The sequence below is a fragment of the Protopterus annectens genome, chromosome 4.part0 (genome assembly GCF_019279795.1).
Source record: "Protopterus annectens isolate FY-2018-M chromosome 4.part0, PAN1.0, whole genome shotgun sequence".
NCBI classification, from domain to species: Eukaryota; Metazoa; Chordata; order Ceratodontiformes; family Protopteridae; genus Protopterus; species Protopterus annectens.
The window spans coordinates 582752582-582767175 of NC_056733.1; the positions used below are offsets into that span (position 1 = coordinate 582752582).

A 14594-nucleotide genomic window follows, 5' to 3' on the forward strand; every position below is an offset into this window, starting at 1 on the left:
GCTCCTCTGTGCTAATGATTGCATGCCGATGGACTGCATGTAGCACTCAGTGCTGTCTATCTTTCTCTCTCCCTTAACCTCTCTCTCTCTTTCTTATACTCACATGCAAACACACACACATACGCACACAGACATGCAAACGAGAACACACTCACACACACACACACACACACACACACACACACACACACACACACACACACACACACACACACACACACACACATACACACACACACCCTCACACACACACATGCCTGTAGAGTTGGGCCTCAGAATATTCCTAAGTGTGCATTATTTCCACAATAGCAAAGACGCTGCCAGGCATTGTTGCTTGCTGAACAGAAGCAAGACCGCATGATTAATCACATTCCTGCATTATTACAAGAAATGGGGATAATAATTTAGCTAAACAATACAATAAGTTACAAAGAGGAAAAGGGAGTGGACTTGATTAGAACCTAGGGTTACTTTCCTGGTGGTTAACACTGAGGAAGAGGAGAATACTTTTGGATAGATGCTGTGTACTAGCCTCAAAGTAAATCACTGAAGGAGTTAAGACTGATTACGGTGGAGAATGCTGGTAGATTTATATAGTCTATGAGATGAAGACATAACCATTATACCAAACCCACCAACTAAAACTGCATAATCATATGGATGCTTCTTATAGATTCATAGATTAGTACTAGGTGAACTACCCTTTAAGCCTAGCTAATTACCCAGGTGAGGATCAAACCCTGTACCTTTTGTCTGCAAGGAAAACACCAACACCACCCCCCATACAAATCACAGAAGAAGAACGAGATACTGAAGGGCTGGGGCAGCAGGATAAGTGAAATACTAATGAAAAATCTGAATCTGCCAGGGGCAGCTTTGAAGAATATAAGATCTGAGGTAGGGAAAGAGCAGAAGCTGACTGAAGTCTTTGATTATGAGGTTCAGTCAGCTAGTATAATATAGTACAAAACAGAATAATATTCTGGATGTAGTTCTAACAAAAGTACAAGGGATGTTCAGGTGAAGGCACTGTTGGTTAACAATGGCCATGTCACTGTATGGTCTAGGGCAGGAAGAATAGTAAGAGGACAAGAAGAAAGACATTGATATGGGATTTTATGAGAGTGGATTATGATGAGATGGGGAAAGGGTCAAAGATGAGTTAGGGGACAAGGCAAACTGAGGTAATAAACAAGCTGTGGGAATTGAACAGAGATGAGTGATCGTGTCTATAGTTAGGGATGTAGAAAGCAGCAAAAAGAGGTGATGATCAATGTGACAATACAGAAATCTGAGGCTAGCAATTAGGACAAAAGACAGTTTATATGTGAGATGTAAGGAGGAGGTGAAAGAGTCATGCTACAAGAAGGTAAACAAAATGGCATCAAAGGAGCTGAGGGTGATAAAGGTGAAAACTGAAAGAGAGCTTGCAAAGAGATATTGAAGGAAAGCAAAGGCCTTTTTAGTATATACCAAAAAGGATAGTGAGAGAGACATATGTGGCCAGGCTGAACAAAGATAGGAGAGACAGCATAGAAGCTTTGAAAAAGAAATGGAGTTAAATTATTACTTAATTCAGTCATCTACAGAACGCAAAAGAATAGGAAGGGAGCCATGTTGGGAGAAAGAGAGAGCGTTAGGGCAGAGTGGAGAGAAAAGTGGGCAGATACTAGTTTTGAGATGGAGGAAGCCGAAAGAGAACAGCCTTAATGGCTGAAAGAGAACAGCCTTAAAGGGTTTGATCTTTGTTCTGACAGCTCCACAATGGAGATCTTCAATAGATTCCTAGTCAGTGCAGAAGTACTTGAAGACTGGAAGATGGCATGAATGGTATCCCTGAGGAAAGGAAATGGAATTACAAGCCTGTGAGTCTAAAAGCAGTGGTAGGAAAAGTCATCGACAGAATCTTGCAGGAAAGACTGGCTGCATTTCTGGAGGAATTATGGTCAGAAGCAGTTGCCAGTTGAAACTGATTGAATGCTTGATTAGGTTACAAGAGAACTTGGCATTGGAGTCTTAGTAAATGGTTTTCACCAGGGCTTTTGTCTTTGTCTGCAAAGGCAGCTACTATGAAAATTGAGGGCTCAAGGTTAGAACTGAAATTGAGGAACTGGGCTGCTGCATAGGTATAGGTGAGACATGGATGGTTGTGCTGACAGGGATGTCAGGAATAAGAGCAGTAACTTGTGAAGTACTGCAATGGCCAGTTTTGTGTTCATTTCAGACATATCTGAGGACATCATAGTTTAGCCTCTTCAGAACCACACTATAAAGTGAGACTGATAAAGTGGGTAGAAACACTGCATTTGAGGATATTTACAAACAAATGCAAATTACTGCACTTATGACACAACAACTGTGATGTGAACAATTAACTGGGAGGGGAACTGATGGCAACAAATTAGGAATGTTACCTGGGCATGATGCTCACACCTAGACTAAGCTACTGGAAGCAGAGAGAGAAGGCATGGTAGCAGCAAACAGAATGCTGGGGGGTGTCCTCAGGGTGATGGAGTGAAGAAGCAAGCAAGTTGTGCTTCTACTCTGCAGGGCCCTGGTCGGACCACATTGCGAGTATTGCCAGCAGTTCTATACGCCACAGAGGGCTGGGCTATTAAGACGGTTAAAGGAGTCTAGAAGAAAGGAGTGTGGTATGGAAGAGAAAAGATATGACTAGATACTAGATCTTGAGCCTTTCTCACTGGGGATTGGCACTTCTGTATGTTCAGTCAGAAATGGTGGCACCAAAAAGAATGTAGGAACTACACTTCCTGAGTTGTACTGAGTGTGTGAATGAAAGCAAACTAGATGTGCTTAATGTTTGTTGTGCTGCCACATTATTCATGCTTGTGTTAAGCACTGATTTACTGTACACTGCATATAATTTAAGATCACAAATGGCAACACTTGAGTATAAGCATTCACAGTAAACATATAAAATCATATGAGCAACACAGCAAGATAACAGTTCCTGCAATAACAATGCAATGACATCCATAATATTTCAGATTTACCCTACTCTGTGGCCAGTTTTGAGAACATAAATAATGTGAGTTAGGTTTGAGGGACTGTTATATTTTCCTAACATGTCATAACATCTAAATATTCCACTGCATAATGTGAATAAATAAGGCAACAGGCCATATATTAATACTGTGCTAGCAGGAGTCATATTTCACAGAAGCTAAAGAGCCCTTGTGCCATCTGTCACATTAGTGGTCAGCAGCCAACAGATTATTTCACAGTATCCAAGGAGCCCTTGTGTCATCTGAAACATTAGTGGTCATCAGGAGTAGACATTTCCCAGAAGCCAATGAGCCCTTGTGTCATGTGTCACATTACTAGTCAGCAAGAACAGATATTGCACAGACGTTAAGGAACACTTCTGTTATTTGTCACACTGCTGGATAACAGAAGCAGACATTTCACGGAAGCCACTGAATCCCAATGGCATGTACTACATGTGGTGGTTCTTTCACTCAGCTGTAGGATTTATTGTATCGTTTTAAAAGTAAGATTACAGAATTAAAACTCACCTGCATTCTTTTGTTTCAAGAAGTCTCTCCTTCCTCTGCATCCTTTGTATCTGGCTTGTATGGCTGTAACTAAGAAGGGGACACATGTTTGTTAGTAAAAGATCTTTATACAGTTATCTATGCTTGCAAGGCTACTGAACACCTTATAAATCTAACCATGCATGTACATCTACAGCTGCACTGATGTAACATTTGTTTTAGATGAATCATGTTGTGAAACAGGATGGAATCTCTTAAAATGCCTTATAGTAATGTCTTTGTTAAGTTAAGTTACATTTACTGGAAAGGGATTGCCTCCTGACACAAAACTCACTCACTAATAAAACACCCTTCTCTCTTACACATGTGGACAACACTCATTTGCATTATTATACACATGTGCATTTACAGACAGACATGCAAACATACACATCTCCAAGGGAGCTCTGGCATATACCTCTGAACTTCTTTACCCAAGAATTTTGAGCAAAGCCAAAAATAATGGGGGAACAAAGGGCTAAAATCAGGGAAACATTTTTTTAAATATTTTAATTCACTTAAAAAGCTAATAGAAGAACAGGTTTTGTACCAACATGCATTTTATGAAGAAAAAGAAGTAAGAAACTTTGATGTCTGACATTACTGAGTGACTGCACTCCTCACATTCTGTAAAATTCTGGAGAGTTTACATGTATGTTCTGAATAGTGACTGCATCCTGGACCTTGTAACAAACTCAAGTAATATCCTCACAGTTCAAACAAATGTTTGTGGCTCTAGAACCATAAAATCCACTAAAGAAGTGTAAATGACAAACTATTCGGCACAAACTGACATTTACAGTAATAGCATTCCTTACATTCTAGGTCTTAAACTGGATTTAATAAACCATAATAAACACAGTGAATATTAATTTTTGTAATGTTTTATAAACAACTTAACAATAGTTTAGTAACCATTTAAACTACAATCATACGTACAAACATACAAATATTTCAGTCATGGACAGTAATGCCCTTCTAGCATAATAAGTGTCCAAGTGGTTCTTAAAAATACCTAAACTAGTGTTTGCTTTAATTTAAACTGATAGTCTATTCCTTGTATCAGCTACTGTCTTAGGGAACCAATTAGTAGACCTCTCATTCCTATATAATTTTCTATAAAGGCTGTCTGTTAATTCTCTACTACATTTTGATAACCCCAGTCATTCCCAGAGGTAGTTGTCTCTAAATGCCCTATATACCCGAATAAGGTCTACTCTTAAATGTTAATATGAGACACTTATAAGTTCATATATTTTGGTCTATCATAATAAGTTACATTTTCATACCCATGGATGCAGTTTTTATATTTCCACTGTAGTCTTTTCAATTTACTCATGCTTGTTTTCTTATCAGGTTTCTATATTGTTATTCCATACTCAAGTTTGGGTTTAATGTAATTAACAAACAATTATTTCATCATTTCTCATTTCCTAGACATTATAAATTGTTTTATACAACCTAAGGTTCTATAAGTACCATTACCCAATTGGTTGATATGATTACAAAAACTCAAAGATGGACGAATGCTGCCAGCAACGTTTAGCTCATCAAGCTGTGAGGTTTCATATCATGCTAAGCAGTAATTTTTTTGTGCTGATTAATTGTTGAGATATTTAGAGAAGTATGCAAATTATGCAAATATAGATCAACTATCTACACAACATAAAATGCTCCTTTAGCCACAATAGACAGAGGCCAGGTATCAATTCAGGTATGCTTCCACACATGTGATCTTTAAGATGCAATTATTTATGCAAATATGAGCAGATATTAGATATACAGAGGCATCACTAGACACAAGGGACATAGTTAGTTATGATGCTCCTGGTACCATTCCCCAACCTAATGCCCCTGAAGTCCCCTAAATTCATCTGGCTCTTGTAGGTCTGTTCTTTCAGATCTGGGCAACTCAGCTTAAGAGTTACCCCTCCAAAAAGGAGAAAGATATGTTCAAAACACACACACACACACACACACACACACACACACACACACACACACACACACACACACACACACACACACACACACACACACACATATCACTTGCTACAAATCTACAAATACAAGTGCACCTTGTTGCAAGTGGTTTGCTACAGTTACCATGCCATCCACTAAGCACTAGGTACAGTATCAACATTGATTTTTGAATGAGAGTCCTATAATTAAGCCCCACTGGAAACTGCCAATCTTGCTGTCTAACAGCTTGCACCCAGGGTGGCTGCCTCTTTGCCCTACCCCACCTATAATTCTCAATAAATTTACCCCAATTAAGTTTCCTGAGGCATCCTTGGCGTTTAAAGACATGCTGTAATTCCATGCCATAAAACGCAGTCCCAGTACAGCGCATGTAAAATATACAACTTCTGCTTCCTACTTACAGATATCTGACAACCCAGTATATTTAATGGGTTCACATAAATCTCCTTTTGCAGTATCTGATGAGCTAGTGGTAAAACAATTAAAACTTCTTATCTTTCCTCAGGCTTTGGAAGTCATTTTGCCTCTTTTAAACCTGGACTGCCCAAGAAGCATTAACACAGTTATCAGTATTAGTGATGTGTTAGTAATGTCTTTCGGCTTTTCCTGGTTAGGGGTCACCACAGCAGAACTCTGGTCCGCTCATGATTGTCAGTGGATTTTTACGGTGCCGAGTTGCCAGCCCAATGCCCAGCCTTCAAGGAAGGCACACCCATTCATACACGCACCTACCTGCATGTCTTTAAATGTCACTCAACCATGGGAAGGACATGCAGACTCCACACAGAAAGCGCTCCAGGCGACAACACTAACCGCTGCACCACCGCAACTCAAGTAGTATTAGTGATGTGTTAACAAGCCATAACATTAAATCTGAGTTTGATTTTCATAGACTCCATCTGTGAAGTATGCAGTTTCAAGCAAGCAGTTAACCAGCACACACCTCATAAAGTCTCATCTGTAAACAGACACGCGTATATTTTAGTTTTACTGTATTATCATACACTAAAATAAAACCTAAGCAACTTGAACCCATATACAAGTATGTGCACAATGCATTTATTTCACTGAATTACAGGATTTCTAATGCTTCTTCATCCATTATACCAGAAAATGCTGATAAGTAATTTTCTGGGTTGCAGTAAATGAAAAAAATGATCACAAGGAAAGCCTATGTCTGCCAATTAACAATGAAACTTTAATGATATATGTAGGATCCCAAATACAAACACTATACTGTCATATTGTGACTGGCAAAGCAACCCTTGTGACCATCTTAATATTTCAGAATTACTTAGATGGACAGCTTCAGCATGTGACATACTGATTTCTTCACAACTAATGCATGAAAATGAAAAATGCAAAACAGGACTAAAAATATCCACGGTATTCATTAGCTTAGTGACACATCTAGCTTATATTATTTGGTGTTGAAAACTGAGGCAATTCTGCGTTAAACAATGCAATGAATAGTTGTTATAATCCTTAATTCATGGTGGGTAACATATTGACAGGCTGTTGACATGAGTGTTTTTCTTGTATTCTTCTGCAGTGTATAATAAACCCAGCAGTACGGCTCTATTTCACACAAACACTATCTTCTAAAAAATGAAAATTAAAAAAAAAATGTTTATTTGTGATAGTGACACAATGAAAAAATTAAAAGGCATTGTTTGCTTTTAAATGAACAACTGATTCCTAAATGACAGCCTGAGGAACGTTATGTATGTTTGTGTGTGTGTGTCTGTGCATGTGTGTGTTTGTGTGATTGTGGTGTATGCATATACACACATATATACTTTTGAATTTCCCGCAGTGAAACAGACAATATTTTTAAGAAAAATAATATCCATGGTGCTTGAATGACCAAGTTAACAGGTTCTGATCACCCAAGACCTCATACAAGTGATCAAAAAATGTTCAAAGGACTTTATTATTTCTTTTACTTGCACTTTGTTGACTAAGTTAGTTCCACTGGACCAATGGCGTCTTTTCAGGGGAGATCTGAGGTGGCATTCCTACTGACAAGGGTAAATTAGGCAGGGGCACCAGGGAACTTCTTCTGCTCTTCTACTATGGGCAGGGCAAAAGGGTTGCTGCAGGAAGAGAGGGAAGAAGGTGGAGGAAAGAGAAAAAGAGAAGGAAACATCTGCTAGAGGATATGCAGAGCAAGAAGCAGAAAAGTCATAAACTTTAGATTCTGCAAATGTTGCTTGACTCATACTGTCAATGAGGATTTTCCACAGTCTGAAATTATTACTCTTCAGGAAAGTGGTCTGTAGGATTTTGTTTTATAGAAAATGCTGGATGAAAAAGAGTCACGTGATGAACTAGCTTTATCTTAGAGGCAGTGGAGAACATACCTTCTCAATGGCACAAGAAATCTGGACAAAACTTACACTATTGTTGGGACAAAGGACCAAAAATAGGGACAACATTTTAAATATTGTTCTTATAGACAAAGTTTTGCTAGAATAACAGCATTTGTGTTAGCATGCATTTTCTGAAGCATATAAAGTATAAAACTCAAATGTATGTTATCATTTAGTGACCTCAATTCTCAGTGATTTGCTATAAACTCTCAAGTTTTATGAGCAGCATACAAAATATGAGCAAAAATGAGCAAAAATCTGACCATTCTGTAAAAATCTGTTGAGTTGAGAGGTAGGTGGAGAACTAGTTTCCTGTTACAATGACTGCTGATAGATAGGCACCAGATGCTGCGAGTGCTGGAGAAGAGTTGGAAGTATTTTCAGATGCACAAGGAAAAGACAGGGTACAATAAGCTGCTACATGGAGCAGTGAAGGGGGGCTACTCCAGAAAAAAAAACTGAAGAATCTGAGAAATGAAAAACATATGCAGCAGAGTGTTAACAGGGAAAGGAAATGACCTGTAGTGTGAATTCAGACCACAAATGGAGATTCTATTAACAAGTATGTTGTTTGGGATTCTCCAGTGATCCTACTTGGCTTTTCTGTCAGGGATGTGCTCTGATTTCTTTAGCATCAGAATCCTTCTGAAATTACATTTGAGACTTTTGCACTAACAGAAAAGCTTTTGACTTTGAAAAAAAAATCATTTTGTGAGCCATGGAAAATTTACAAAGCCATTGGGAATACTGATTTGCTCAAAAAAACATAAAAACTTCTGGTACAGTTCAGGACTACAGAAGTGACGGAGTAAGAGCTAAGGGGGTATTGGAACGGAAATGCCAGACTGTTTTTGAAATTTAAAAATAAATGACTGATGAGAGACATTCATGGAATGAGTTTTGGATTAACATGGATCTAGTTTGTGGCAAAATGCATTATTCTGGTGTTATTTTGTTAAATCAAAAGAAAAGGATGGTAAAATATTGGAGACAACCAAAAATGTATTTTTATCTGTGGTGCTGATGATCATGTGATACAGTTTTGCCCTAAAACAAGATGCACATAATGTGGATAAACTGATCATTCAATTAAAGACTGCACAATGATTTGTATAAAATATGGGTAAGGGGGCATTTTAGTTTGATTGTGAACTATTGCCTGAAACTGCTCAAAATGATTAATCATCTTTTTTTGGGGGGGAGACACTGTCAGTTGTGTAACAGGTGGCACACTTGCCCTTGATGCAGAAGGCTGTGGGTTCTATTCATATCAAGATGATTGATGGCTGACACTACACTGAAGCATAAAAGGGGTGCTGCACTCTTGAGTGTGTTAGCCTTCAGATGTGATGTTAAAACAAGGCCCCATCTAATTGGGTTGGTGGTAAGATTATAGGAGGTTACTAGGCTATTGACCCAGAGGTCATTTCAAGCCTAGTTGTTTTATCCTAATGTAATACCACAGTTACTCTAATCAATACTCAGGATTGTATTTATTAATGACTGCTCATGTTCAGGAGGGTTGTGGGCACTATCCCTGGTAAGAATTTACAGTAACCCATCCACTTGTCCCGGTTCCTTTAGAACAGTGTCATATATGTGCTCTGCTTCACATGAACTGGTAGCCTATTCCAAAGATGCAGCAGTTTCTGGGGGACAAATCTGTCCCTTCAGCATGTTCTATTCAGGTTGCAGGACATATTTAGGTCCCTGGAATGGGTAGCTCTAGCCCTGTTTATGTTACGGATGTGCAGCAAATTCATTAGGTTTGGGTCAGAGATTGCTCTGTGAGCCGGGCATAACTCTCCCCTAAGAAGTCTATATGATACTGCATATAGTGACAGGGAATTTAGTCAGTCTGTGCAAGGCACATGCTGGAGTCACTTGATCTTCTTAGTTAGAAACCTCTGAGGTCTCTCCAATTGCTGCAGGTGCTTTGTATGGTACATGTCGAAAGGGACGTTATACTCAATTATGGGCCTGATTAGTGATGAGTATAGAGGACTTATAACCTTCTTTCCTCTAGAGTCGATGATTTTGCTAATCAAGTTTGCTACATAGAAATCCTTCCTTAGATCAGTAGACACATGGTAGTCAAAGTTAAGATCACAGTCTACTTGTGATCTCAGATTTCTTACCACTTTGTAGGTACACAGGGTATTGTTGTTAATTTGATAGTGTGAAGGGACATTGTTTTTACCAAAGGCAATGATGATGCATTTCTTTACGTTCATTTTGAGAGCGTGAGTAAGACACCAGTTATTGGGCTGAGTAAGACCCATCTGAAGTATACTGGCATCATTTGGGGATTCAATAATTTCACCCAGTTTGCAGTCTTCTGCAAATTTGATCAGCCACAGCCCCTTAGTTTTGGCCTGAACTTTTCAGAAGTATATACCAAACAGTAGGGGGCCCAGCACTGATCCTTGTGGCACCCTGCTGGTGACAAGTCTGCTGGTTGATGTGGACTCACCCACTTTGATAGTGTGTGACTGCTTTGTGAGCCAGTTGGCACCCCATCTTACAACAAAGGGGTTTAGATTCAGTTTGCTAAGCTTATCAGTAATGCCTAAGTGTGGGATTGTGTCACAGGCGTTTGCCAAGTCCAGGTATGCTGTTTGCACAGATTTGCCCTCGTCAATGGCCCTGGTCACATTTTTCAAGAAATCCACCAGGTTTAACAGGCAGGATCTGCCATTGATAAAGCCAAATTATGTCGGATCCAGTGTTTGGAGGTTGCCTATGTCTTTATTTATAAGGTCCATGATGATATGTTCCATGACTTTATAGACAAGGCTGGTCATACTTATAGGTTTGTAATTCCCAGGGTCTGCTGCTAGGCCACCTTTGTGGAGGAGAATAACTGCTGCTGTTCTCCATTCTCCAGGAACAAAGCCTGTGGTTAGGCTATGATTAAAAAGGGTACTTAGTGGTGATGCTAGTTCATGTTTTAGTTTGTTTGTTTAAAAGACAGCCTGGGATGCCGTCTGGTCCCATAGTGGCTGTATTTTTTGCCCAGTTGGACTATCATGGCCAACAAAAATAAATGATCGAATGAATGAATAAATAAATACATAAATAAATGTATAGTTAAAATGGATATAATAATGTTAGGGGACTTTAAATGAAGGTGTAGGGAAAATAAATCAGGATGTGAAGATGTGTATGGCATAACAAGACATAGAAATGACAGTTAATGAAGAAAATAATGTATACATATAGAAGTGGACATCTGAAGAGTGAAACAGATTAAGTTATTTTGTCAGAGAGTTTAAAAGATTTACAGAGAAAAGTGAGAGATGTAGTTTTCTGACAGTTAGGCTATATGGGTTGAGGTAGGAGATGATGAACAGTAGATTACAGAAGGCAAGGGCAGTAAGAAACTTGTAGGGGAAATTAGCAACACAGAAGAGTTTAAGAAAGGGATGGAAGTTTAAGGAAGCACCATTGGTCTATGAGGCCTTTTTTATAAAACTTGGTCATTCGGATGAATAGTGTACAAGGAGAAATATAAGAAGTATATGAAGATGGAAAAAAATTGGAGGAAGGAAAAAGATGAGCATGTAAGCAGAATACATTATTATGAAGAAGCTTTACATTCACAGCAGAAGTAAGTCTTAGAGAAGGAGAGGCACGTCTATAATAAAAACTGTGAACAAAATAAAAGGTATGATAGAGGCAGAAATATTTTTTGCAAGGGAAATGACACTATTAGTGGTAAGAAAATCAAAGTAGATGAAATGTAATGCTTAATAAGGTGGGTAAGAAGCATTATCACCAAGAGGGATTATAAGAATTATAGCTGAGTATGTGAGGGAATTATATGATACAAAACTAATAAAGAGGAAAATGAAATGGGAGATTAAAAGGTTTAGAGATGTTCAATATGTGAGTTAGAGAAAAAGATCTGTAGAAAAGAACTGGATAAGTGTTAAAAGAAGTCATTATGGATAGTGCACCCAGGCCAGATGGGCTAGGGTACAGATTTTATGGAAATATGGGAGATGAGCAGGAGTGTGAAATTATGGAAGTTATGAATGAATGGTTTGAGAAGAGAATAAGAGACAGAGAGGTGTGTGAAGGGGTAATAATATTTATTTTTAAAAAGGGGAGAAAGAAAACATAAGAAATCGGATGCCACTGTCATTAAATAATGCAGATTATAAGTTTTTCATAAAAATATTGCAGAATAGATTTGGGAAAATAATAGGAGAGGTACTGTATGAAGGAATTTATGGAGTGGAGGGTAGATAGGGTAGAGGTATGTTGGTTATAATAAAAAAAGTGGTTGATTGTTTTGTGATAGAAGAAAGTGAATGTAAGGTAGTCAGTTGTAAAGTAGAAAACATTCAGTAGCAAAGATCATGATAGCATGTTAGAAATTATTTGAGAGTATGGCTTGGGGAAATGTGGAGAACTTGTTGCATTTAGCGTATAGTAATATATGGAATAAGGTAATTTTTAATAGATGGATTGGTGAGGGGGGTATGTCTTAAGGGGATCCATACTGCTCCACGAAGGAATTTTTAACTGAAACAAAAATGGCCAGGCATACTTACACGAAAATGCTTTTCATTGAAGAAGCACTTTCGCAGAAATATGCCTGCAGCTAGAGGGAGTTGTGGGGGAATGACTGTTGTGGAGACCGTACTATGGTGCAGACAAGGGAAACTTCCCTTCTCCTCACTGTAGTGTGATCTCGGAGTGAGAATATTAAAGTAGGGGGGTGTGGGGGGCACAGCCCCCCACATGGGAGGCGCAGGGGTGCCCCCCTGCATAAATGTTAATTTACTATTTATTCTTTTTTTTTTTTTTTTTTTGAACAAACTTTAGCGAAAGCGCTTTTTCAGTGAAAAGCACTTTCGCTGAAGTGTGTTCAGAGATAGTGGATGCGGACTGTTGAACTTTCATTCAACAGTCCTAGATCCGTATTAAGAGTAGAGTGAAGCAAGGGTGCCAATGCATACAATTTTGTTTGTATTAGTTTAGAATGTGGTTATAGTCAGTTGCAGAGAGACAGAAAATTGAGATGGCAGAATGGAAAATGTTAGATGGGTTGAGTGGAGTATACTGATGATTTAGTTTAGTTATAATTTCTAACAATAAAGTGCGGGTTAAGGAAATTATTTATGTAGTTGAAAAAGAGTTACTCAAAGTAGGATTAGTGTTCACCAAATATGAAAGTAAAGGATTTGGAGACTCTGCAAAAATGGGGGAGGGGGAAGAATAATGGAGATTAAGTTTAGGAAGAATGAGGCATTAGAAGGACAAGGGAAGAAAATGTTAGAAGAAATAAGGAGAGCAGCAAATATGTAGGGGAGCACACCAAATGACATGTGCTAACCAGCATTTGATACATGTATATGGATTGTGGAGACTGGGTTACAACAGACAGGTGTATGCATTTCTAGGCTGTCTAGAAAATAAATTATTGGAAAATGTTTTTGCGATCATTTTGGGTTCAAAATTGAACTTCATTAAAAGAGGGGATACAGCATTGTAAATGCCCACATTTTCTACAGCTGAAATACTAATATCCTACTTGAAAATGAATAGCAGCAAAAGCATCTGCATTATAGTGACATATATCTCTGGGTAACAATATCCCAATATTTGAAAAAATATTAGCCTGGTCATCCAGAAATAGAGAGAATGAAACAATCATACTTGGTGATGTGAGTACTGTTTAGACATTATAGATCATCACCCAACAAACAGTATCAACCTATTTATGTACATCCAAATCATTACTACCATAACCAGACCCATCAAAAACAATGGTTCAGTATTAGACTGGGTCCTTGTCTCGGACCCTAGTAATATCTCCTCCACTGGCACTCTGCCTAACAGCATTAGTGATCCCCTACCAGCATACATAATTTGCAAATCAATTCCACTGCTTAATATACACCACTATAAGCATACCAGAGACCTATGCCACTTCTGTCCAACTACATTTAATGATACTCTATGAAATATCATCTGGCATCCACTTAAAGTCCTACCATTGAATGATACTGTTGAATTATTTAACTCAACATTCCTCCATGTACTAGACAACCTTGTTCCTCTCTAACATTGGAAAGTGAAAACCAACCAGGCCAGTTGGCTTACCAAACAACTTATGAAAGCTAGGGATAAGGCCTGGAAATTATGGCATACAAGTAAAAACCCTGCAGACTTTGCTCAATACAAACAAGTAAAGTGACTTGCCATCCAAACAAACAAGGCTACAACATTACTCTGCAGAACGACCTTATGCAAACTCCTAAAAGGTTTTGGCGGTAGATAAACTGTCTATTATACCCAGGTAGAGGCGATAACCCCTCCCCTGACCCAGTCATGGCCCCAGCTAAAACTGCCTCACTTTTTAACTCTTTCTTTAAAAACAGTATAGCCAATCTCACTGCCAACTTCCCACTAATCAACCCACTGCCCCCAGAACCATCTGCTACAACAAGACCAAACTTCTCTGTCGTACCCATACCTACCTCCACCATAAAAAAAACTCCTACTTAAACTTAAAACTGGATCAAATGCTCTAGATAACTTACCACCAGAATTCCTCCAAATATCAGCAGACACTAGAGCCTGTCCCATTAGTATGCTACTAAACAAATCCATTCAAGAGTCCTTCATTCCCACCATCTGGAAAAAGGCATTTATCCTCCCTCTCCACAAAGGT

At 38.6% G+C, this 14594-nt stretch overlaps 1 protein-coding gene across 1 annotated transcript in view; it reads right to left on the reverse strand.

Annotated features, from left to right (window-relative positions):
* MYO1H (myosin IH) overlaps window positions 1-14594 on the reverse strand; it is an 835299-nt gene that overhangs the window by 387405 nt on the left and 433300 nt on the right. The window contains exon 21 of the mRNA XM_044068514.1: window positions 3537-3605. Within this exon, the coding sequence (XP_043924449.1) occupies window positions 3537-3605 (69 nt within the window). The remainder of the gene's footprint in view (window positions 1-3536; window positions 3606-14594) is intronic.